At 38.7% G+C, this 26,272-nt stretch overlaps 1 protein-coding gene and 1 pseudogene across 5 annotated transcripts in view; both read left to right on the plus strand.

Annotated features, from left to right (window-relative positions):
* The window catches only part of LOC124875228 (disintegrin and metalloproteinase domain-containing protein 12-like), a 162,230-nt gene extending 149,850 nt beyond the window's left edge, over nt 1-12,380 (plus strand). For all 5 annotated transcript variants that reach the window (XM_047377236.1, XM_047377239.1, XM_047377238.1 and 2 more), the window contains 5 exons: nt 1,546-1,681; nt 2,173-2,275; nt 3,959-4,219; nt 10,574-10,755; nt 11,971-12,380. In XM_047377236.1, coding sequence (XP_047233192.1) covers nt 1,546-1,681; nt 2,173-2,275; nt 3,959-4,219; nt 10,574-10,755; nt 11,971-12,040 — 752 coding nt within the window. In that variant the 3' untranslated portion in view covers nt 12,041-12,380. The remainder of the gene's footprint in view (nt 1-1,545; nt 1,682-2,172; nt 2,276-3,958; nt 4,220-10,573; nt 10,756-11,970) is intronic.
* Nucleotides 12,381-16,010: 3,630 nt separating this feature from the next.
* Nucleotides 16,011-26,089, plus strand: LOC124874926 (annotated as a pseudogene).
* Nucleotides 26,090-26,272: the final 183 nt, after the last annotated feature.

Below are 26,272 nucleotides of genomic sequence, written 5' to 3' on the forward strand. Positions count from 1 at the left end.
AATGGCTGGATAATGCCATGAGTGGCTCTGTCCAAGAAAGACCCACAGCTAAACACAGAAGGACTGAGCCAGGATTACTTTCTGTGGGAAAGAAAAACATAGTGCACCAAGTTAAGGCAACAATATGTACATCAGTGGCTTTATCCAGGAAAGAGGCACAGCTAAACACAGAAGCATTTGGCTTGTAAAATTTATAAATTACCAGATGATACAAATTTTTGAGCTGCTTTTACCATTTTTCAAAATATTCTTTTCCGAGTCCTTCTTTCATCAACATTAGTTTTTATATTAGGAGCTGAGGGGACACCCCACTGTGTGTTTGTTGCTTTAAAGCAGGGTTTTACTAATAATTGAAAAAGACAAACTTATATCAGTTTACATTTTAACATGCCCTAAGCATCATATGCTAGCAAATTACATGCTTAGCATAGTTAGCATTACAAAAATGCCAGTCATCACATGTATAATGCAGAGAATGTAGATCCTTACCTTAACTCTATGATTTCCAAAAGGCTGCCAACATTTTCAAATTCAGCGTCTTCCTTGATGGATAGAGATTAAAAGCTCAAAGGGATTAAACAGAGAAAATTTGCTGTACTCGTTTCAGCTTCCTGTTATCTGCTGAATGTCTCGCTCTTTCTCGCTGTCTCACAGCCAAAATAGACCGCAGGCATGCCTCAACATTTCATAAAAAATTCTGCTTTTTAAATAGCTTCATACATCTCCTTGCTTTCTCAGACTTCCATTTAAGCATCTCAGTGATACTGTATCTACCTACATTGAATATTCTTCACTTAGTAATGGCATCCACACTGAATAGTGTTTGTCAGTACAACCTGGTAGCGCTAAGGTATGTAAAAAGATAGACTTTTTTGGAGTTGTTGACTGGCCGTTCACCTGCCTATTTCTCAGTGCATCTCTTTCTTTACATTTCACATCTAGGAAGTCAGTCATGGGCTGCACAGTGGAACAGTGGGTAGCACTGTTGCCTTGCAGCAAGAAGGTCCTGGGTTTTGACCCCTGGCCAGGGGTCCTTCTGCATGGAGTTTGCATGTTCTCCTCGTGCATGTGGGGGTTCTTTCCGGGTCCTCTGACTTCCTCACACAGTCCAAAAACATGACTGCTAGGTTAACTGCTCTCTCTAAATTGCCCTTAGGTATGAATGGGTGTGTGCATGGTTGTTTGTCCTGTGTGTCTTTGTGTTGCCCTGCAATGGACTGGCAAACTTTCCAGGGTGTACCCTGCCACCCGCTCGTAGGCCGCTGGAGATAGGCACCAGCTTCATCACGACCCTGTCCAGAAGAAGCAGGTATAGAAAATGGATAGATGGAAGCCACGGCATTCTTGTAACTTGTATGGTCTTGATCAGCAGTTGGCATCAGAATAAGTGTTTAAGGAGGAAATTGCTTCCATTATGTTTTAAGCCATTCCAGATTCAACCCTGTCTTCAGAAAACATCACTACAGCAAAAAAGTCAAATCTGCTGAAATATTAGCTCAACATGTTTAACTTTATTTTATTTTCATATGTGTGTTTTATGAGCAGACAGCAGGAATCTGACTATGGGTATCCTGGTGGCTCTTCTCATGGTGATGGTAGCTGCTCTCGTCATCTGCATCAAGAGGAAAACCCTGATTGGCCTTTTGTTCACAAGCAAAAAGAACCCAATGGAAAAGCTTAGGTTATAATTAAGTCATTTGTTCCGATGATGTTTGCAATTGCTGAAATGTTTAAAAGAAGAGTTTAAATGTTTTTTTGATCTAATATCCAAGGTGTCTTCTTTCTTTCTTTCTTTCTTTCTTTCTTATTTCTTGCTTTCTTTCTTTCTTGCTTTCTTTCTTTCATTCTTTCATTCTCTGTCTGTCTTTTCCTTTTATACTTTAATTCCTTTTGCAATATCGTCCTTCCATTTTTCATTCATTTTGCTGTTTCATTACTTTCATTTTCCCTTTCTCTCTTGCTTCCTTGTTTCCTTTCTTTGCCTTCAATGCTTCTTTTTTCCTTTCTTTCCTTTGTCCATCCTTCCTTAATTTTTTCCTTTAGTCCTTCCCTCCAAAATGTGCAGGTATCATGACAAGAATATTTATTTTACCTGTATTTCATTAAAGTGAAGTACTATTTATAAAATAAAGTGCTAAATTGAAGCTCTTTATTTTACTACTCGTGTGGCAGATCAGACAGTGCTGCAATCAGCGGAACGTCAGCTTCTAAGCAGCACCCTTCTTCTCCAACCCGACCGGCCCCACCTCTGCCCCACAGTGCCACTATCTTCAAGGTGACATCTTCAACTGCCAAACCACTTAAAAATACACAAATAATGTTCTTACAATATCTGTCCAAACCAAACAGAGGATTAGTGCCTTCGTTTTCCTCCGCTGTTTCCCCGCTCCCACAAATCATTCTCAGCTGAATTGATGTGTTGTTTTCACACAAACGGCAGCTCGTTCAAATCCAATTAAGTCATCCCACTGAACGCGGACGTATGGAGGAGGCTGTGATAATGGAGTGTGTGGTGAGCAAACGGGGGCTTAGGACACTCAAATGCATTTCTTGTCATTAGCAGCTGCCTGCTCAGAGAGAAATTGATTTATCTGCATATGAAGAATGTTGAGTTCCTCAGTTGACAACTTAAAGTAGTTTTGTTGCTAATAATTGTGAGGCCGACAACGCGTTTTCTGCTGTAATGACTCGTGTGTCTGTATTACTGAAATCCTTGACTGCTCTATTATTGCCCCGATGCTAATAGAAAGTGATCTGATTGATGTGGGGGTTGCTCAAGAGCAAAACCCAAGAAGTTAGATTAAAACAGACACTTCTGTTGCAATATGAGTTTATATGCGTTTAGTCCAATGCCTTGCAAAACCTGACATTGAATTTTTGCATTTTGTCCCTGTAGAACTTCAAATTTTTATGTATTTAATAGGGTTTTATGTTGGAGACCAACTCAAAGTACAAAGGTTTATACATCTTTTTAACCTTTAAAAATCCTAAAAGTGTTTTAAAAAATTCCTACAGCATGATGCTCCCACCACCATTTTTCAGGGCAGGAAGATATTCAGAGATGTATAGTGTTAGTTTTCCTCTACATATAGTATTTTGCATGTAGGCTGAAAAGTTCTCATATGAGTCCTCATACGATGTAGTCTACAAAGTCCTCATTTTCACCTTCTTCCACATGTTTGCTGTTCTCCCTACATGGCTTTTTGCAACCTTTAAATAGAGGTTCATATGTCTTTCTCTTAATAATGAATTTGTCCTTACCACTCTACCTGCTTCTCTCCTTGCCCGGCTTTTCAGTTTAGGTAGACAGCCACATCTTGGTAGGGGTACAGTTGTACCATGAAGGCAATTAATTTTATTTAGTGGTATTCAGACTAAAGGGTGCGCAAATGCACCAGGTTTTTCAGATTTTTTTTTTTTTTTAATTTGGTAACATGTCTTGATTTCCTCTCAGAATTACACATTACTTTTTGTTGGTCTATCAAGTAAAATCCCCTCAAAATACATTAAAGCCTGTAGTTGCTATGTGAGAAAAGGTGAAAAAGTTCAAGGGGTGCTCATACTCTGGCAGGGTAGTTGGCAGCATGTGGTTTTTATTTAGTAAGAGAAGAAAAGATGTAAGGCTGTTTGAAGTTAGCACAGTGCAGGTGAGGTCATTTTCCATTTGTGAGATGAGTCCTTGGGTGTGTTGTAGCAGCTCACAACTAGCTGGGTCTAAATATGAAACAGACATATTGAGGCTATGCTTAATCTTCAATCTCTCTTAGTGTGGTCTGTTTAGCTGTGTCCATTTAGGAATTAGCCCAGTTGGGCGCCTACGTGGCAGTTTCAGTCTTTAACTGGTTACTGGTGAACTATTTTTACATTCTTGACAGCATCCGGAAGAAGAGAAGGTGAATGTGATTGTTTCTGAAGGGAATCAGATGGGTTAACTTTTCTGCTTTCATCCTTTTTGCAGTCTCCTCAAAGGGGTTCAGATGCAGGGCCCCCATCGGCTCCTTACCCATCCCACAGACTGCACAGACTCCCCCAGTGCCCTCCGGTTCACCTCAGCCACCCGGTCCCTCTGGCTCTCACGCTGTCCCTCACACCTGGGCCCCGGAAGCCAAGACCCCCAGTGCCTCCGCCCCACCAGGCCCCTTTGCCTCACACCCAAGTGGCACCCAGGGCGGCATCATTTCGCAACGCGCCACACCATAACTCCTGCAGGATGGTCATGGTGAGCGAATTTCCTGCTTGCTCAGTTGGAAACATTTTATGTGGTGATGTTACTGTAATTTCTCTGGTGCATCTCGAGTGCTTTTACCCCTGTAACACCTATCCAGGGAAACGACTGTGTTCACCACATTTTCAGGCTGCTGTTTTGATGCCGGTTGTTTTCATGGTGCTTTTGTGTCCTATAAAAGTAGCGGCTTGTTGACAGCTACATGCAGTACAACAAAAATAATTAACTTAAACCAGAAGCTCTCACTATCTGAGCCCGACGTCGATCTTGCATCACAGCCGGCCACATTAATTATAAAAATGGAGACTTGTAAAATGGAGACTTGTAAAGGAGGTAACAAGTCTGTCAAATGTCAGAGGGTACTAAACCTGCTGCCACAACAGTTCCAGGGAGTTTAGTTTGTTGCCTTATAGGCTTAAAGAGAAAATTGTAGATTCCTGGAGTTCAATCACCCTCAATCTACGATTACAAAAACTTCCTATTCCAACTTCCTAATTTACAGTTCTTTGCATAGGTGTTCATGCCCCTTGAACTTCCACGTTTTGTCAGGTCTCAATCACCAACTTCAATGTATTTTTTCTGGATTTTATGTAATAAACCAACACAAAGAAGAGAAATTTCGAAGAAAAAGATACATAGTTTTAGACTTTTTTTTTTACAAATAACAATATTAAAATACTTTTTGTGCACATTTTGCTTTTGGGGTGTGTCTACCAGCTTTTCACATCTAAGTACTGAAGTTTTTTCTCTGTACAAAATAGCTGAAGCTCAGTCACATTGGTGGGAGAGCATGAAAAATTCTCAGTCAGACTTAGATCTGGAACATTCTAACAGATGAATGTGTTCTGATCTAACCAGATCCATTGTAACACTGGCTGTTACCCCATTCACCTTCCCATTAAATTTTACCAGCTGTCCCGGTCCCTGCTGAAGAAAAGCATCCCCATAGTATGATGCTACCACCGACATGTTTCACAGTGGGAGGGGTTAGTGAATTTTCCTCCAAAAATAGCATTTTACATTCATTTTAGTTTTTATTAGACCAAAACACCCTCTTCCACATGTTGGCTGTGTTTAACATTGTGGCTGCAAACGTCTTAGAGATTTCTGTCAATTATTGCTTTCTTTTTGCCACTCTTTATTTCAGTTTTAAATTCAATTCAGATTATTTATATAGCGCCAATTCACGACAAATATCGCCTCAAGGCACTTTGCAAAAGAAAAGGCCAGATTTGATTAGAGTACATACCTATTAGCTGTCCTGTCAACAGACTCTCGGACCTCAGCTGTTGGTCTCTGCGGCTCCTCCAGACTATCAATTACCAAGTTTTAATTGCTCCTTTTAATAACAGGCAATTATTTTCACATGATTTTATTCAAGGGTATCAGAACAAAGGGGGCCAAATACAAATTCGGACCACACCTTTTCCCATTTTAACAACGTAAATGCTTTTTCTTCCACTTCATAATAATACACAATTTTTTTTGTCACATAAAGTTTCAATGAAATACATTTATGTTTGTGGTGGTAACATGATAAAATCTGAAAATGATGGTAGTATGAGTACTTTAAAGGCACTGCACATTGTAACCTTTTCATCACACATTAAGGCGGCACTCTGGGTTTATTTCTCTGGGGGTGGGGGGCAGTTTCAACACTTTTGAGATGTAATTTGAAGAATTGTCTGTTCAGCACAATTTAAAACAAAAACTCTTTATTCACTTGATTTAAACTGCAGCTCTTGGTGTTTGAGATTTAGAAAATAGTATTTCCTGTCTGCTTACTGCGGAAAAAAAATAAAGATTAACATTAATAGTCATTTTGTCAAACTGGAGAGGATAATTAGCTCCTCTCATTTGTTTTTTGATCATTTGCATTTACGAGCTAAGGCTCAACTCCCAGGAGAGCGCTGAGGTAAGAAAAGTGGCGTATTTTTTCTCCTGCTAATTTACTCACCAAATGAGACAGTTTCAGGTCTTGGGAGTATTGCAGAAAAAAATGACAGGCTTGTTTTTGTGAATTTGTTTGTGCTTTCCAATATGCTTCCCTTATTGTTCACAATTATATTTACAGATTAAAGTGTCACATACTAGCTTTAGAATATATTTTTTAGGAACTTTCATCTATTGCTTTTTTCATCAAGACGCTAGTCCTTCAATGTGACAACAAGAATTTGATGTATGCAACATTTGTGGAAATATTTAGCTCACTTCACAGCTATTGGCACCCCTGGGAAAGACATGTAAATAAATATTTTGTTGTAGTTGCACAATTTCACACTGAAAACGTAAATTCAACCTTTAAACTAAGTGCGTTTATTTAGTGGGGGAAATCCCCATTTTAATAATTACACAACCTATCCTTTGTCCTGGGTTCTCTTATATGCTCTCTTCTCTTTAGCCCATCCCACTGTTTTTCTATAGGATTTAGAAAGCGGAGTAAGATAGCCATGGAAAATGTTTGATTTTTGTGTCTGGTGAACTATTACTGTTTCAATTTTTGAACAATTGTCTTTTTGAACCATGATGAAAACAGAAATTGACGCTGATCAAAAGTTTCCATAACCTGAGATTTTGGCTTGAGACTGTACACGTAAATTGATACATACACATGGGTATAAATGGCCTCCAGTGGATACAGAGCCATGGGGAACCTACAGGAGATGGTAGTTGAATGTTTTAAAGCAGAAAAAGAATAAAAAAAGATATCCATGGTATTGAAAATGACAATCAGCATTGTTCAAACTATAAGAAGTGGAAAATTAGGGATTTTGTTGAAACCAAGCCACGGTCAGGTAGACCAAAAATTATTTTACAACCCTTACTGCCAGAAAAATAGTTCAGTGTCTAAAAAACAAATACATTCAGTTGACATACAGGATTCTCTAAACCTCTTAAAAGAGCTGTGTAGCTGCTTCAGCATGAATAATAAGGTAAGGTAAGTTTATTTATATAGCGCTTTTCAGTAACAAGTCAGTCAAAGCGCTGTACATACAATTACAATACAATCACATAGAAAATAAACACAGATACAGACACAAAAAAACAAATCAAATGATATCCTTCTAAGAAATCTAAAAATCTATGAATCCTTCTGAGAAATCTAAAAATCTCTGGCCAACATTACAATGATACAGAAAACATTAATAATCATTTGGGTTTTACTGGTAAGAGCTAGTTCTAAACCAATCTTTCTAAAGAGGTAATTATATCATTAAGTCCTCTATGTAGGGGAAAGCATCTTGTGCTAAGAGAGAATGATCCTTAGGTTCGCTGGTATAAATGCAGTTGTAGTCCAATAATAACAGTCATTTGCATCCATTGAAATTTAACTAAGCAATCACTGAGTTCTAACTAAGGAAGCTGAGTCACTGGTGTAAAAACAGCTTTTGTTCAAATTTTTAAGAAACTAGTATTATTTTTAGTATTAAAGAAGGGTGACCGGAGGGTGTGTTCCAACTACGGGGGGATCACACTCCTCACCTCCCTGGTAAGGCCTACGCCAGGGTATTGGAGAGGAGAGTCCGGCCGATAGTCGAACCTCGGCTTCAGGAGGAGCATTGTGGTTTTCGTCCCGGCCCTGGAACACTGGACCAGCTCTATACCCTCTACAGGGTACTCGAGGGTTCATGGGAGTTTGCCCAACCAGTTCACATGTGTTTTGTGGACCTGGAGAAAGCATTCAACTGTGTCCCTCGTGATGCCCTATGGGGGTGCTCCAGGAGTATGGAATCGGGCCCTTTATTAGGGGCCATCCAGTCCCTGTACGAGCGGAGCAGGAGTTTGGTCTGCATTGCCGGCACTAAGTCGGACCTGTTCCCGGTGCATGTTGGACTCCGGCTGGGCTGCCCTTTGTCACCGGTCCTGTTCATAACTTTTATGGACAGGATTTCTAGACGCAGCCAAGGGCCGGAGGGGGTCTGGTTTGGGGACCAGAGGAATTCGTCTCTTCTTTTTGCAGATGACGTAGTCCTTCTGGCCCCCTCTAGCCAAGACCTACAGCATGCACTGCGGCGGTACGCAGCCGAGTGTGAAGCGGCCGGGATGAAGATCAGCTCTTCCAAGTCCAAGGCCATGGTTCTCGACCGGAAAAGGGTGGCTTGTCTTCTTCGGATTGGAGGGGAGTCCCTGCTTCAAGTGGAGGAGTTCAAGTATCGTGGGGTCTTGTTCATGAGTGAGGGAAGAATGGAGCGGGATAAGCGGAAGACGACGAGTACGAGTACGAGTATTATTTTCCTTTCACTGGTAAATCTAAAAATCTATGAAAAGGAGAAGAAATTAAGAAATTAAATCCACATTTAGGTAAAACATAAGGAGCATGGGAAAGCAACACACATAAGCAAAGATTTTGCAGGGGCATGGTGGACTCGTGAGGGTGCCAATATTTTAGTATGATCATGTGTGCAACGAATTAGACTGTCAACACTGACGAAGGTGCCATTGTCCTTGAAAAAGAGATGGAAGGATGGACGGAGGCTCTAAGAAAAACAGACAAAAAGCTGAAGCAGGGCAAAAAATGGGGGAGGATTAAGGAGAGAGTGAAAAAGCGTCTGACCCCACCAAGAGCAGAAGAGAAAAACATGCCAATAAGGAGGCACTTGAAGAAAAAATGAGGTTCATGGTTGAGCTGCCAGAAGGAAGCCCCTACTACAACATTACTAAAGGCCAGTCTGCTTAAAATACACAGACAAGCCTCAAAAGATGAGGAGACCAAAGAGTTTATGACCACAAAATGACATATATTATTAGCAGAGAGAAGTTGACTATTAGTAAATTAAATTATTAGTAAAATAAATGCTGCATCAGGAAATACTTGGAGAAAATATTCACCCATCAGATCGCAAGATGCAGAGGTGATGTTTTTGGATGTTCCAAAACATCCAACAATTATCTGAAACACAAGGCCAAGTTGACCTGTCACTGTACAGCATATAAAAGTAAAGGTTTGGCAGTGTCCTTGTAACACTCTTGATCTCAGTATCGTTGAGCTACTTGGGGTAGATCTCAAATTTACAGTTCATACAAGACATAGTGAGAATTTATAGAAACGTTAGGCTTTGTGCCAAGAAGAATAAGCTACTTGACTATCTTAGAAAACAAAGTGCCTCATCCAAATCTGCCACAAAACACTTTGAGCTGTCATTGATGATAAAGGGGAAAATACACTTAAAGGAGTGTTCTCTTGTCTTTAAAGAGTGGATAAGAGATGTATGCCTCTCATGTCATATTTATACCCCAGGGAAACTGGAGGACAGGAAGTAATAATTAAAAGTTCCTAGAATATCTCATTAACATAAATAAGAAAGAAAATATAAATGACAAAACGTTTTCATTTCCATTTATTACATTATAAGGGATGTCAATAAAAGTGGCACCACTGATTTAGTAAAAATATATTATTTCTTTACACTTTTTTGTCACTGCTGAATAAATAAATTGAAGGCAGCTTTTTTTACACTTTCAGTGTAAAAATACTCCACTGCTATAAAAGACAAGCTCATTTTGTGGCTTTTTACACATCTTTTTCACTAAATAGGGGTGCCAATAAATGCAGTGCGCATTCACGCATGCTTTACACTATCCTGCTGTAATTTCCGTACCTATTTACAATATCAGCATTTAGTTTTACACATCCTTTCGATTTCCTCACACCTGTTCAGCAGGTGCCATGCAGCAGCCCTTGGCAGGGTTTTGTATTTCGGAAGTAGACCTTCTCAGCTGCTCCTTGTTGTTGTCAGAACCTGAAAACGATTCCTTTTGGCAGCATCCTTCCCTGAAAGTATCTTTGGCAGCTGTTTGGCACCTCCAACATGTTAACAGGAGACATAAAACACAAGTGGAAGCTCTCTGCTGGGGGCACCAAGGCTTTGCCTTCACACATATTTTTGCAGTTTGGGGTCAGTTATGTTTTGCTAAAGCTGCAGAAGCTATTAGTCAGTTAATCATCTTATCAGACATACTCTTTTCACTTAACGGGCATTCTGCTTGGTGGCTGTTTTGTTATGGTAATTTGAATATTTTTGGATGGAGCTCGAGCTGGCTTTGTTTACTGCATGGGAGGATTTGCTGTTTGTTTGGTGTGAGGTATCAGTGTTGTTTGTGGAGCCAAGGAGAATTCACACGGACGCCTGCTGAGATTTAGAAAGCAGCCCTTTGTCCTGACCTCAGTTTTTCCAAAGAAGATTAAAACCACATGATATCTCCTTTCATCATATGTTGCCTGATAAGTGTGCCAGGGTGTCTGAAAGAAGATGATGAGAATAATCCCACATGCTGTAATCATCTGTTTATGAGTGCCCTCTGGTGGAAATCCTCAGCTATTACTATTATCTATTTTTCCTTCAACAGGAACTCGAGAAGCCTAGTCCTCCACAGAAACCTCTGCCTGCTGATCCAAGGACCTCCCGACTGGTTCGAAGTCCATCTGGTGTTCAGAGCAGCACTTTAGTCCGAGGCTCCTCTGCTGTGTGTGGCCCCGCAGCTGCACCTGTTCCCCCCAGACATGCACGCCCTGTTCCACAGCCCAACAAGTTAGCAGCTTCCTTCACCATGCACACATAAACTCATCATGGACGTAAATGTAATGTTAATTTGGGGCCTTTAATGATATATTTGAACCATTTTTTATGACTATACAACAAACGGCTTTATTGATTTTTAAATACAAGAAACTGATTTATCTTTCTTTAAAAACCATGTTTTTGATAGCACTCACTGGATTAACCAGTAGTCAGAACAGAGATATTCACATGTTTTCATTTTACAAGTTAAGTCCAATGTCTTTCACCCCAAGTCCAAGTTAAGTCTCAACTCTGTAAGGCCTGGAACTGACATTTCACATCAGATCTATGCAGTCTAGTCTGCCTAAAATACAGAAACGCTGCAGGTTAAAATCATTATTTATAAGCCTTATTCAACATATAAACATTAATATCTTTATCTTTTTCAGATACTTAAATTAAACATGTAAAAACTTTTAAGTGCTGTGACTTGCTTTGAAATTTAGTAAAGCATAATATTTAAAAACTAAACTAAAGCAACTAAAAATATAAATTTGATTTTATGTTGAAAAAGTAGAAATTAATTATAACCAATTTACGTCAAATTTCAGCAGAAGATTTGGAGCATTATTAGGAAACAATTTACCCCTCTGCATTTTGAAACTTTACTGTCAAGCTGAAGATGCAGAACAGTGGGAAAGTCCAAGGAACTCACTAAAGATCACAGAAAGAGAAGATTACAGTGGAAATATTCTATTAGAGGAATTTCTAAACAATGATCCCAAACACACATCAAAACTGGATTCCTATAAACCAGGGTCAATCTAAGATTGTGTCATGGGCCCAACCTAAAAACCAATTGCAAATGTATGGACTGTGCAAAAAATCAAGCCCAAAAAATACCAGAGGCTTGCTGATGATTACAAAAAGTGTGTGATCAAGGTGCAGTTTGCTATGGGACATTTAACCAAATATTAATGGGTGGTGTATGTATTAGACGAATACAAATGTGTTAGACAAAATCTACAATAAATTCAAATTAATTCAACTAATTCCTGTTTTTTTCAGTTGTGTGTTTTCTGCAAAAAGAATGCTTCAAATAAGTCATGTAAAGTCCCAAATTACCATGACATTCATGTCCATGACGAGTATCTGTAAACTTATGAACAGCATTTTACGTATATGCAAAACCACACCTTTAGTTGTTAAACCTCACATATCTTCCTTGCTTTTCTCCATCTCTAGGCCGAGTCCCAAGAATCCTCCAACGCTACCAAAGCCTTGCATCATCGCCAACGTCAGATATAGCAGCTGAGACTTTGACCAGAAGGGACAGTTTTTTGTAACAGAAACAAAATTTTTAATAATTGCACTATAAAAACTCTGAGAAGCTCACTTTAAAAAATGGCGGAGGCACCCTGGAGTTGTGAACCATGAGTTTTGCCGTTTGGTGCTTTGCCTCAGAATGGTGCTATGAGTCTGCGCTCAGGTAGATGTAAAGTATTTATAACTGTGTATTTATTGCCACCCAGTGCACTGTGCCAGACACTTTTACTACATGGTAACCACTTTGGCTCTTTTTTATTCCACTATTTTATATTTACGCTGATGTTTTTTGAAGTAGTAAAAAATAAAACATGTTTGTGAACCATTTAGATGTTCAGTGGCTTTTAAAAGTTTTCATAACCTTTTAACGTTTTCCTATTTAGTTACTTTAAAACCACAAACTGCAGTTTAGTGGTATATCATGTAATAGGAAGCTGGTCAGAGTTAATGGAAAGTTTTACAGAGTAAGATATGGGCCAATCTTGGGAGAATACCTGTTGGGACTAGAGTTAAGATGCACCTTACAGCAGGACAATGACCCTAAACATGCAACCAGAGCTGTAATGGAGCGATTTAAAGAAAGGCATATTCATGAGATAGAATGACCCAGTGAAAGTCCAGACCTGAATTCAACTAACAATCTATGATAAACCTTGCAAATAGATTTTCGTAGATGCACTCCATCCTGACTGAGCTTGACCTAATCTGCAAAGAAGAATGGGTGAAATGTCTCTAGATGTGCAAACCTGTTAAAGACCTAGCCCAAAAGACTTGCAGCTCATTAGCCTCGTGGCATAAGTGCCTATATGACTTAGACAATTATGTGATGAAGTTAACGAGCAGAAAGTGCAGTGAAAGGTGGCTTTACACAGTGTTAACTTTTGGGGCTAAATACAAATGAATGCCACACTTTTCAGATTTCCCATGTTCATAATTTTGAAAATCATGTATTCTTTTCTTACACTTTACAATTATGTACTACTTTGTGTTGGTCTTAGATTAGTGGGGATGGATGGATGGATGGATGGATGGATGGATGAATGGATGGATGGATGGATAGATGGATGGATGGATGGATGGATGGATGGATGGATGGATGGATGGATGGATGGATGGATGGATGGATGGATGGATGGATGAATGGATGGATGTGGCAAAATGTGAAAAAGTTAAAGGGATATGAATTTTTTGCAAGACACAGTGAATGTGTTTCTGTAAAAATTTAAAAAGGGAACTCTTGACATTATGGTTTTATTCTCTAGACATTTAGAGCTTAAAATGAATATTTTGCAACAACTGACTATGTCTATGAGGTTCTTGAAGAGGAATGCTCTGTGTAGCATCTTTGAGCCAATCTGGAATGGCTTGAAACAACCATGGAAACACAGAAAGTGGTGTTACAATCTCAGCTCTGCCGCACACTATAATAACAGAAGGTTGAACAAAGTCAGAACCGAACTCTGATCTGAAATGAGCTGAAATCAAAAACGAAATCTGTGAAACACGATGTCTGAGTTTGTATGCTTTTTTAAGAGTTTGACTCTATGCCTTTCTGCACAAAAGACTGATTCAGCCATAAAATCACAAACAACTTCGCTTACATGTAGCAGCTGTTCAGCTGCAGCTTTCATGAAAATACAGTTTTTACTCTGACAATAAAAAGACAATTTCAGTTTAAGGTCACATTTCTTGTCCTGTGAAGGTAAATAGTGTCCATTCAGACATGTTTCATGCACAGCTAAATTGTTCATTTTTTATGTTTTTCCTTCTTTGGGTTTATTTAGGTAATCAGTTTTCACGTTGCTTTATCATTCTGAATAAAGATACTTGACTGCAATTCAGTATGTACTTGCGCACTCAAAAAATATTGTCATGGATATTGTTTTTACTTTCAGTGCAGTTATTTTTACTTCGCAGTCCCTTGTCTTTGCTTTCCTCTGTGCTCATGTTCTAGTTACTGTCTAGTCACTGACTAGTCATGTCTCTATTATATATGTATGTATGTCGTGTTGCAGGTGAACACATATTCAAATTTTTTTGACTGTTTGAATTTGTGTCATTCAACAAGTTCAAACACACAGACGGCATTAGTAAAGCTGTTTTAATAAAGAGGAATGTTCGCGGATTTTTGTGTGTTTTGTTCACATTAAGTCAAATTATGACTGGCACCATATGAATGTTACAAGCCTAAAGCAGGGTTTATATACAATCTGGAAAAGTCTGGAATTTAATTTCAGTATTTTCCTGATGTGGATGAGTATGGAAAACCTTTTGTACTTCTAAGCCACTGTCCTGGCCTTTCTGCCATCCTTTATTTCATTCTTGGGTTCTTCCTTTTCTTCTTCCTGGTGTCCTTTTATTTGTTATTGCTTTTTCCTTGTGCCTTTTTACTTTCCTTCTTTGTCCTTTAATCTGTATGTCCTACCTCTGTGCTTCCTATCCTTGATTACATCTTCGTATCCATCTATCCTTCCTTTCCTATGTTGTACCCTTCCTTTCCTTCCACATAACTGTCCTTCCTTCCTTTTCTTTTCTCAATTCCTTGTTCCTTCTTTTACTACCTTATGTCCTTTCTTCTGTTCTTTCCTTCCTTATACCTGTCCTTCCTTTCTTTTCCTTATTGTGCCCTGTCTCCCTTCCTTCTTTCCTTCCTTGTGTCCTACCTACTGTCCTTCATTGAATCCATCTTTGCTTTTTTTCTTGTCCCTCCTACTTACTTTATGTGTTTTTGTTCCTTCATTCCTTCCTCCCTTCCTTTCTTCTGGAAAGTTGAGCAAAAAATCTATAGAATCAAAAATCTTCAAAAATGTTTAAGTATCCTGCTTAAAATGTTTTCATTGTTGTAGCTCTCGTTTTATGCAAGGTCATACTTTAAACTCCTAATGATTAAGGTTTTCAGAGGACATCATCAAGAAAAACAGCAGAAGATACATGTGCATGTCAGTAAAACAGATTGTCCTCTTTTATTTCAGTAATTCAACACTAAAACCAATATAGTCTTTACACTTATGTGATGTATTTAAAAAAAATATTCGTTTTCATAATTATAGTTTTCATGTAATGAAAACCCTAAATCCTGTTTATTAAAAAATATCAGTGTTTCATGGGACCAATAAAAAATAGAAAAAAATATCAGTTCACTGAAAGGTATGTCCATATACTCTATGGTATATGCACTCTGTAGTCGTTCACGGCATCAGTTTCATGTGACATAGTGGGTGATCATGGACTATAGTGTTAGGGAAGCCTGGGTTTCTTTAATAGTGCCCCTCAGAGAGTTGGTGATATCACAGTTATTAAACCAGTTGGCACTTTTAAAAATTAAATCAGCCTCTCCGAAGTGCTTTTCAGCAGAGGGAAAAGTAAAGTGCAAAAACTGCATAGTAGATGCACAGTGGCCCAACAGCAGCAGATGACATGACTCCCCAAATCATTACTGACCGTGGTAACTTCACACAGGACCCCAAGTAACTTTGATTTTGCCCAATCCAGACACTTGACCAGATGGCCATTACATAACATTTCTGCATTAAAACCGTCTTATTATTGGTATTTTATAATTTCCTGGGGAACACAATTGTAAGGTTATTCTGTTTGTTCAGGGTAAATTATGGAAAAAAATGTATGATTTGTTTTATCCTTTGCAATGTACCTGTAGCCCAGTATTGACCGAACAGCTCCCTCATGTGGTAAATCTGCAGCCAGCAAAAGTAAATTTTAACTGAGGCTCAACAGGTTTCTTATTTGTAGAATTTTATAGATGTGGAAACATTCCAACACAGACAGAGACACTGGTTGGACATCCTAACGGTGCATTCTCTCACTGCCTTCCACGGGAGTATTTGAGTGATGTGGAGGAACACGGGCCCAAGCTGGGATAACTTTTTTCACTGGTCAGTACGAAGCGCACGTGTGATGTCACGTTGGGGCCAAATTGCGCACCGGTGCGCACAGGGTGTCAGCAAGTTCTCACGCCAGCGAGTGCACAAGCACAATTTTAGCGCAACTGATACCATCATTCAACTCCTGTTCCGTCCTGAAAATAGTTTATTTTGCGGAGAAGTATTTCTGTATCATGTCGATTGAAAGTAATTGGACAGAAGCAGACATTTTCTACGAAAGCGGAGAAGAAGATCCTTCATTTGGGTTTGGGGATGAACTGGAAATAAACCAGTTCGATGGGTTGCCCTTTTCATCTCGGTACTACAAGTTACTGAAAGAGAGGAAAACTCTTTCAGTGTGGAAGGTCAGGAATCAGTTTGAGGATGCTCTGGAAAACAGCCAGCTGGTTATTGTGTCTGCAGTAACAAAAACTGGCAGGAGTACGCAGGTAAGATATTTTACAGGGACAGTCCCTTTATAGAAAATACAGATTAACTCAGAGAATGTTTCCTTAGAGAAACAACACTATTTGTTTTTCTGGACATCTTTAATAGTATGAAGTTGTTTTGCTATAAAACTAAGTGGAGGAGAAGTCAGACCATTAAAAGGTAGTACAGCACCATGGAAAAGTTTCTTACACATTTCTTCTGCTTTTGCTTTTTTTCACACTTACATGTTTCAGATCATGAAGCCATTTTTATTAACAAAGACAACTGGAACAGAATAAATATAAAAAGCATTTTGCAAAAGATTTCACATTTTAAAAGAAAATAGCTATCCCAACCCACCAGAGTACCCGCCAAGCACATTGAGGTAACCATGTGTTAACGATAACTAGCAATGAGTCTTTAACACCGTTGTGAAGGAAATTTGGCCCGCTCTTTCCAGAATTTGTTTTAATTTTAAAAATGGAGAGTCACTTTGGGACCACACCACAGCATTTCATTAAGATTTAAGTCCAGACTTTGACTAGGCCACTTCAAAACTTTATTTTGGAGCCTTTCAGAGGTGGATTTGGTGGTGGGTTTGGATCATTGTCTCTAAATGTTTTTCAGCTTGAGTCAATGAAGTGATTTTCTGGCAAGGAGCAGAATTTATGGCTCAAACCGAACTAAGCAGACCCAGACCATCACGCTACCACCACCATATTTAAGTGGTGACAAAAGCTTGTAAGGCAAGTTTATTTAATGGTCTAAAACATTTAAATTTGACAAAAAACAAAAACAGGTGAAATCTGAAAGCGCCAAAAACTTTTTACAGCATTGTACATTTTTGCTTTGAGAAACAGTGTTGACAATGTGGGGGAAAAAAATCACTTCAAAGTTTATTGTCAGTTACAACTCCAAGATCCTTGTATTCAGAAACAGATAGTTGTCTACATCGTGATACAAAAACATCTCCCTGTACAGTAAATACAGCCTGAAAGAAAAACATAGTTTTATACACATCCGGTTGCAAGCAGCACTCCTCTAGCTATGCTGTAACTAACCATAGAGTTTGTTAGCTCATTCATAACCTGTATTCTACTGGTACCATGTATATAAACTACACTATCCTCTGCCAACATATAAATGTTACTGTTAGAATACACAGATATTTGGCACTTGATATGGATGGTAAACAACAATGGTCCAAGGATGTAACCTTGTGGAACACCTCTAAACGACAGAATCAAACAAATAGAATAATTGGTCGGCAAAATAACCTGGTTTAACACAAACATTTGTAAAGAGGGTCACTCAAAAGGTGAAAGACATTCTTCACTCTCCTCATCACCCACTTCAAGGCAAATCTGAGTGTCAGCCAACTGGTAAGCCTAAAGCGAGGACTAATAGATAAAAAAAAAAAAAACTTTTATAATTCAGGCCATTTTGCAGAAAATTTTATATTTGATTACCTATAATAGCTTTGTTGTTTTACTCTCATGTTTTAATTGACTTTTGTGATAAAGTTTTCCCTTGCGTCTTCTTTTTTGACTGCTGTTGTAGGGTGATTGTTTCTGTAATAGTTTTTTTCTGTTTTTTATCTGGCTTCAAGGTAAATTTCCCTACAGGGACAATAATAAAGTAATACTAATATGGCTTCAGAGTGGACAATTCATGCAGCAATGTAGATATTTTATTTCAAGAATATTTAAAAAAAATTTAAATATGAATGTTTCAGGTCCATTTTCAGCTGCTGAAGACGTAAAAAAATGAAGTTAGTGTATATCCTTCTTACTGTTGTGCAGAATCGCATCTATGCCTGTTTATTTCCCAGCATAACTTTGTTTATACCTTCACGTGGTTATCACATGATCAATCCAAATATCCAAATAGTTAAGTAAAGTGAAAGCATTTCTTTTCCCCATGATTTGCTATCATCATAAAGCTGTGAGCTGCCACGCTTGTGTGAACAAAATCTGCCCAGCTCAGCAGATGTTGTCACAGAGAGGCTGCCCAAGCTGCTGCCTGCCTGCTGGCTTCTCACACTGCACAAAGACTTTTGGCAGCCTTGTTAGGGGATCCCCTGCTGCTAAGCCCCAATCCACTGGAGCCGCCACATGCTGCCGAAGCAATTTTGCATTATGAGCAATAATACCATCAGATCTCTTCTGTCACTATTGTTTTGCTCACGCAGAAGCTCTTAATATAATCCTCAAAGCATGCTTTCACCTTTGAAAATGAAGTTGATATGATTGAAAACACTCTGCAGTGTTTGATGCAGCATGAACATTTCTTTTGTTGAATGTCTTCTTTCAGATTCCTCAGTGGTGTGCAGAGTTCTGCCTGTCCGCTCAGTTTCAGCACGGCATGGTTGTGTGCACACAGACCAACAAGCAGCAGGCTGTGGATCTCGCCCTGCGTGTGGCCGATGAAATGGACGTGAACATCGGCCATGAAGTGGGCTACACCATCCCTCTGGAAACCTGCTGCTGCTCTGACACTGTCTGAAGGTTTGTTGATGGCTCTGTCACTTAGTTTTCCGACCCGCAGCAGTTGCATAAAAACTAAGTGCAGTCTTTTTACAGTATCTTTGCAAGAGTTTTTAAACACCTTAAACTTTGTCACATTTGATCATGTTACAACCACAAACTTTAATGTATTTTACTGGCATTTCAGAACAACACAAAGTGTTGGAAGGCAAAATTATGCATGGTTTTCGAAATCGTATTAACAAATTAAAATCTAGAAACTGTTGCATGTATTTGTATTCTTTCCCATTTACTCTGACACCCGGAAGTCAAGACAATGCAACTGACGGTTTTCAAAAGTCACGTTTAGTTTTTGTAAACAGTCATCCTGTGTGTAATTTGTTCTCAATGTAAATCCAGCTGTTCTGTGATAGCCTCAGAGGTTTGTTAGAGAACATACAAACAGGATTATGCAGACCAAGGATGGGTCAGAAAAAAAATTCTGAAGAGGTTTAAAGCAGGATTGGGCTAGAAAACAATATCCCAAGATGTGAACATCTCACATCTTGGCAGTGGCCAATCATCTGAAAATAAAAATGGATTGCACAACTAAAGACCTGCCAAGACATGGCTGTTCATCTAAACTGACAGGGTGGGTAATGAGAGCATTGATCAGAGAAACAAGCAATAGGCCCAAAGTAACTCTGGAGGAGCTGCAGTCATTTACCGCTCAGATGGGAGGATCTGTTGACAGGAAAACAATTAGGTATGTGCTCTACAAATTTGCCAAGAAAAAAGCTTTTACAAAGTGTTCTTTGGAGGTTGCCACAAGCTATGTAGCAAGCATGTGGAAGAAAATGCTCTGGTCATATGAAACCATGTTTCATATGACTTTTTGAGCACAATAAGCTATGTGTGGTGGAAAATTACAACATCCCCGCTATGAAACATAATGGTGGCAGAATTATGCCTTAGGGATGATTTTTCTTCAGTAGGTACAGGAAAGATCAGAGTTAATGTGAAGATTGATGGAGCTAAATACAGGATAATCATAAAAAACCTGCTGGAGGCTGCAAAAGACTTGAGAAGGGGCAGATGTTCTCATTCCAAAAGGAGAATAAACCTAAACATATTAGCAGCACTACAATTAAATGTTTTAGATCTAAGCATGTTGATGGCCTCGCAGGGCCCAGTAAAGGTCCAGACCTCTGTCCAGTCAGACTGAGCTTGAGCTCTTCTGCAAAGAAAAATATGCAGATTTCAGTTTCTAGTAATGCAAGGCTGACCGAGACATAGTTCACTAGGCCTGCACCAGGAGTTGCAGTAAAAAGTAGTTCTGCAAAGTATTGACTTGGGGAAATCTGAAGGTCCGTAACACATTACAGATTTTTATTTGTAAAACCCTTTTAAAACTCTGTAACATGTTACTTTGTGTTAAACTATCACATAAAATACCAATAAAATACATAAAGATTTTTGCTTGTTTGTCATTGTGACAAAATAAACTGTTTTGTAAGGCATTTAACTATGGAGAATTAAAAACTGGATGGTAGAAATTGAGATGAATTAAATATTTTTTATAGGGAAGAAAACTCTGGTGTCAGGTGCATAAATGTTGTATTTTGAGAATCCATCCATTGAACCATGTTTTCATATACAAAATCTAAGCTCGGTAGACTTATCTGCTGTAATTCTGTAATTCATAGAGAACCTTTGTATTTTTATTTGCCGACAACTGAATGAAATTTAGTCATGAACAAAGAAAAAACCCTGGAAAGAATAAAACAGCCAATACTTAATCTACCAGGTACTGCACTGATGACATGTTGCTGAGAGAGATGATGTCAGACCCTTTTCTGGAGCAATACTGAGTCATTATTATAGACCAGGCCCATGAGAGAACAGTTAGTACAGACATTCTGCTGGGTCTTCTCAAGAACATCCTGCTGCAGAGGCCTGAGCTCAGAGTGGTGGTCCTTACAATGTCCCCTGTGGTGGAGAGGCTCCTGGGACACTACAGAAACAGACCACACATCAACCTTGAGATCCCTGGTTCTCCTGAAATGGTCTATAGCAACATCAGCAACAAAGACTATTTTTACTCTGCACTGAGACTGGTTCAGGAGATCCACCGTACCAAAGAGAGCGGAGATGTTGTTGTATTTTTTGCATCAGAGGAGGTAAGTGTTTTTTGTTATTTTAAGAGCTGTTTGTGCAACCCACAATTTGGTGCTCATAATCTGTTTCAACAAAGTTTGCATGTAAATATTTCCAATAGGATGTCCGCAGTGCTTGCAGCATCATTCAGAGTGAGGGCGCCAGGCTGGCAGAGGGACTGGACAATATCAGACCAATCATCGTTTTCCCAAGCCAGCGAGGACTTTTGCCTTTACTGACCGAGCAAGCAGGCTTCACAATCTCCAGAAAGGTTTTTCTTTTGACCCAACAACAGGATGTGTGGTGGACTGGGCAATCGGTCAACTTTGTCATTGACACAGGTATCCAGAAAAAAATGGTACAGCTTTACTTCCTACAAGAGATCTCAGAAGTGAAGCACTGCTGTACTGATAATGGTCTAGTTTTAATTAATGGTTAAACCATAATTAATGGTTTCTTTTTTTAATATATATTTTTGTGAAGGTTTGCAATCCAAGAGTAAGAGCCAACTCTGAGGTGCTTCAACCCATCAGTCAGTGTCAGGCAGATATACGCAAACACCTGTGTGGACCAACAGGTAGATCTTCCAGTCTTAATTCTTCACATTAGTCAATCAAAAGACCCCATTTGTGCAAAAGCCACATTTTTATGAAAGTATAGTTTGGTTTTTTTAGGTAAATGTTTCCGTCTGTATCACGAGGCAAGCCTACCTCAGGCCGATACCTACCCCCAGATCTTGGACTGTAACATTACACCATCAGTTCTCTTCCTAAAGAGGATGGAGGTAGCTGGTCTTGGACAGTGTCACTTCATTCAAAGACCAGGTAAAGTGTCTTGATAGTCCTAATGAACTCTGGATAACTTTTATAGCTCTTGGTCGCTGGTCCCACAAGTAGCCTCTCCTTGACCTAAAGTGCAGCTGAAACGGTGTCAGGGGTTTATTGTCCTAAAGAAGTACAGCAGAATTTGTTTTGGGTATCTGTTTGGGTTCATCCACCCATGGTTTAGCTGAGCAGACAGCTAAGCAAGCAACTATTGTCTGAGTTTTTGAACCAATGCCCAGTCTGAACAGAACAGACACAAGAATGCCATGTCATTGATGGTTATACAACACGTCTAGTTTAGAGCAGCAGAAAATGAAGGTAAAGGCCAAATAAACAGTAATATCTTTACCATCTCAAATCTGGCTCTATAGTTAATAGACAAATTTAAGCTTTTGATTAAAAACAGAACAATATTTTTAATTTTATGTATTGTTGCTTTTAAAATATAATACTAGGTTTACTGTACTTAGATGGTTTAATGCATATTTTTTTTGTCCTAAAATTCAATTCGGAGCTTCATCCATCAGAATAAATATGACTGATGCACAAGTATCTGTACATTACTGTAAAAGAGGTCCACATGTCTCTATGTGTACTATACTAGTCTGTACTGGTCTGTATACTTGCACTTGTAAACAACTTTTTTACCAGACGTAATGATCTTTGATCTTTCATTCCTCTGTGGCAGATCCAGAAGGCCTCATGCAGGCCTTGGAGGAGCTGGACTACCTTGCAGCCTTAGATGATGATGGAAACGTGTCTGAAATTGGCATTATCATGTTTGAAATTCCTCTGGATCCTCAGATGGCTAAAGCCCTGTTGGCTTCCTGTGAGTTTGAGTGCGTGAGTGAGATTCTGACAATCACAGCCATGCTGTCAGGTATGCATGTTCCACATCTTCAGCTTGAATGCATAATCAGTGTTGGTTAGCTTAAGGCGTTACTGTCTTTTTCTTGGTCTTTTAGCACCGAGCTGCTTCCTGCTTCCTGGCAGCATGATCCATGAGGCAGTCCAGTGTCACAGAAAGTTCCATCATCCTGAGGGTGATCACTTCACACTCATAAATATCTACAATGCCTTCAAACAAAAACAAAGGGACCAGTGTAAGATATAGAACCAAACTACTTTCAGTATAAAATGCCATTTTAAAATTTGATGCAGTAACATTTAAGACACATAACTTTACTCACTCTGCAGCATTTTATGTTTTTCATGACATGACAGCTGTAGTATATATTATACTAGATGTCATTAATGTTGCAATGCAGCATGTATTTGCTTTGACTTGTTTTATTAATTTATTTTAAAAAGGAGGGTAAAAGAAATTGGGCCTGGCTCTGCATAATTGCTGTTTTACAGCAGGTTCCTGTTCTGCAGAACATGAAAATACAGATATCCAACATCACATCAGTATAAATAGAAAAACAACAGACATACCAATTTACATTGTGAGAGAAACGTCATTATATGGCAACCACCTATCAGTGGTTGCAGTGAAAAGTGTCCAGCAGATGGCGCAGATGGCTCTTCGTAAAAGCGCCAGCGTTGATGTAGTCTTTATATTTTGCGGAGTATCATTCCATGCTTTGCTATAGACATAAAAGAATGACCTCTGACCATAAGATTTTTTAAATGCTGGCAGTGTTTGCTGAATAACAAACCTCTGGGGGATTATAAATAACAATCCGTATATTACCGTTAAAAGTGTCTGAAAAATCCCAGTTTGGAGACAATTATTCATGATGTCATGCACTGCAGTACTGTGTGTGCCACTTATTTAGTGACATCAAATAAGTCAGAGGTGTAAATAAACTATCACAGCAGATTTCACTCTCTGGCAAATGCACAGTGGCCATTTTGGATTTTAAAGTTGAGATTAGAGAGAAATCTTCTTTCCAAGTTAGAAAATTAGTTTCAAGGGGTTCAGTTAATTAAAGCTCATGGCAGAAATGCCATAAGATACACAGTGGATAATCTCTTAGTAGAGCCGCACCTCAAAATACAGGTGCATCTTAATAAATTAGAAGCTTATTGAAAGATTAATTTATATTAATCAATGCAAAAAATGAAACTTATATACAGCCATTACCCCTTTTAATTTTGATCAACGCAGCTAATGAAAACTCAAGTTTCAGTTTCTCAGAAAAATTAGACAGTGAATTTTTTTTTTTTTTCTTGCACTCTAAACAAAGTGGAAAACTGAAGGTCAGATCATGCAAATGCTGTTTTAATTACTTTTTCAAATACATTTTTAGACCTGAATGTGATAACTTGGTGCCAAGATTACTTTCTGGATCATTCCGCTCTGAAAATCGCTGACACCATTAGATCGGAGCTGACCGAAACGCTGAACAGGATTTAACTTCCCATTTCTGAACCATCTTTTGGAACCAAGACAAACACTAAGAACATAAAAAGAGCTCTGCTGGCTGGATTCTTCATGCAGGTAGGAAATAAAAACATGTCGGTGTTATTCATATGCGTTATTTCAATTATGTTTAATGTTTTTTGTTGTTTTTTGTGGGAAGATTGGTCAAGATGTGGGCGGATCAGGGAATTATCTCATTCTGACACACAAGCATGTGGCCCAGTTGCACCCGTTCTCTTGTTACGGAGCCCAGTCACACAAACTGGGACGTCCAGAGTGGGTTGTCTTAAACGAATATGCCCTGTCTGAAAACAACAGCATGAAAACGGTCTCTGAAATTTCCCCTCAAGTGTAAGTTCTGTAGATATGAACATGTGGATTATAACTAAGGGTTCTGTCGCTTGTCTCTTCAAAATTCCGTACTCTATCTTTTTTCCTGCAATTTTATAACATCGTGGGCATTTGAGTACAAAGCATTCACTTTGAACTTGCTTGAGAAGTAGTCAGTTATTTTGCACCTTTTGCAACAATGTCAAAATTAGTTTCCAATATTCGGATTGTGGTATAAGTCTATTTCACTGCCTATGTGGCATCTTAAATCACCTGTTTCACACTTTATAACTCTTGATCTTGTCAAATAAAACATGACTGTTCTAGACCAGTGGTCCCCAACTCTGGTCCTGGGGGCCCAGTGCCCTTCATATTATAGATGTGTCAATGCTCTTGAATTCTGTGCCTGATCTCCCCTTTTCAGCATTTTTTTTAAATAATATGTTAATTTAAATGAGGTGTGTGGCAACAAGGAAACATCTAACCCTGTAGAAGACTGGGCTCTGAGGAACAAGGTTGAGGACCTCTCACCTGGAATAAATGCTGATTCTTTAAAGCAGAGCATTTCTTTTTGTTATCCAAAAAAGTTTAGCGCTTTTTGGGCATTTTAGACCCAGTTTAAGAACTGAAGGTCCTGTCCAACCTAAATCTGAAGTCACTTAGACCAAACAGATCGTAAAATGACTGTTTTCATTATTTTTTTGTGCGTTTCTTTTGTTTATTCAATGAATAGGTTAAAATCAAGACACTGAAACTGTTTAAATCGATGTAAAGATAGTATTTTAAATTAATATAAATCAATACGAAAACAAGCTCATATACGGAGCATGTTTTGATTTTTGTCCTAGAGAAAAAATGAAAGGATTTAACTCTAAAATTTTTCCATGCTCACTTTCCTTTATATTTATCCAAACCTGGAAAATGAGAAATGTCAAATCATGACTATTTAAGACTGTGTAGGAACACTCATAATTGCTCCTATGTTTGCATAACTCAAAAAGAAATGTTAATCTAAAAAAAAAAAAAAAAAAAACTTTTTTTTTTTTTGGCTCTTTTTATATAAACTTAATTCTTTTTGATTTGACATTTTTAACTTCAGTGTTTGTTTTAGGTTCATCCAAATGGCACCGCTGTACTTCTTCTACAATCTGCCCCCTAGTGAAAGCAAAGACATTCTGCAAGACATGTTGGACCCCGTGGAATCAAGACATCGCACAAAGAAACAAACCGCAAACAGAAGCAGTGATGCTGACAGAAACTGTGCAGCTGGGACACAGACTGACAAATGTGTGATTCAGTAAGTTGAATGAAATGGGTTGTAGTTTTAAAACGGGTTACACTGGTAAAATTTTTGTAGCAGACAGCATCTATGTGATGGGAATAGGGGGGATCGTTTGTGGCCTAAAGGTTTGTAGATGTCATGTAAGCATTTTTAGAATGAAGAGTAATTAAGTAAGCTGTTATATTCTATTCAATTCAATATATTCAGTTTATTTATATAGCGCCAATTCACAACACATGTTGTCTCAAGGCACTTCACAAAAGTCAGGTACATACATTCCAATTAATCCTAACCATTGAACTGTGCAGTCAGTTAGCTTTTTATTCAAATTGGATAAAAAGTTTTTCTGTCTAAGGAAACCCAGCAGATTGCATCCAGTCAGTGACTTGCAGCATTCACTCCTCCCGGATGAGCATGTAGAGACAGTGGACAGTCACTGGTGTTGACTTTGCAGCAATCCCTCATACTGAGCATGCATGTAGCGA

The sequence above is a fragment of the Girardinichthys multiradiatus genome, chromosome 10 (assembly GCF_021462225.1).
Source record: "Girardinichthys multiradiatus isolate DD_20200921_A chromosome 10, DD_fGirMul_XY1, whole genome shotgun sequence".
Lineage (NCBI taxonomy): Eukaryota > Metazoa > Chordata > Actinopteri > Cyprinodontiformes > Goodeidae > Girardinichthys > Girardinichthys multiradiatus.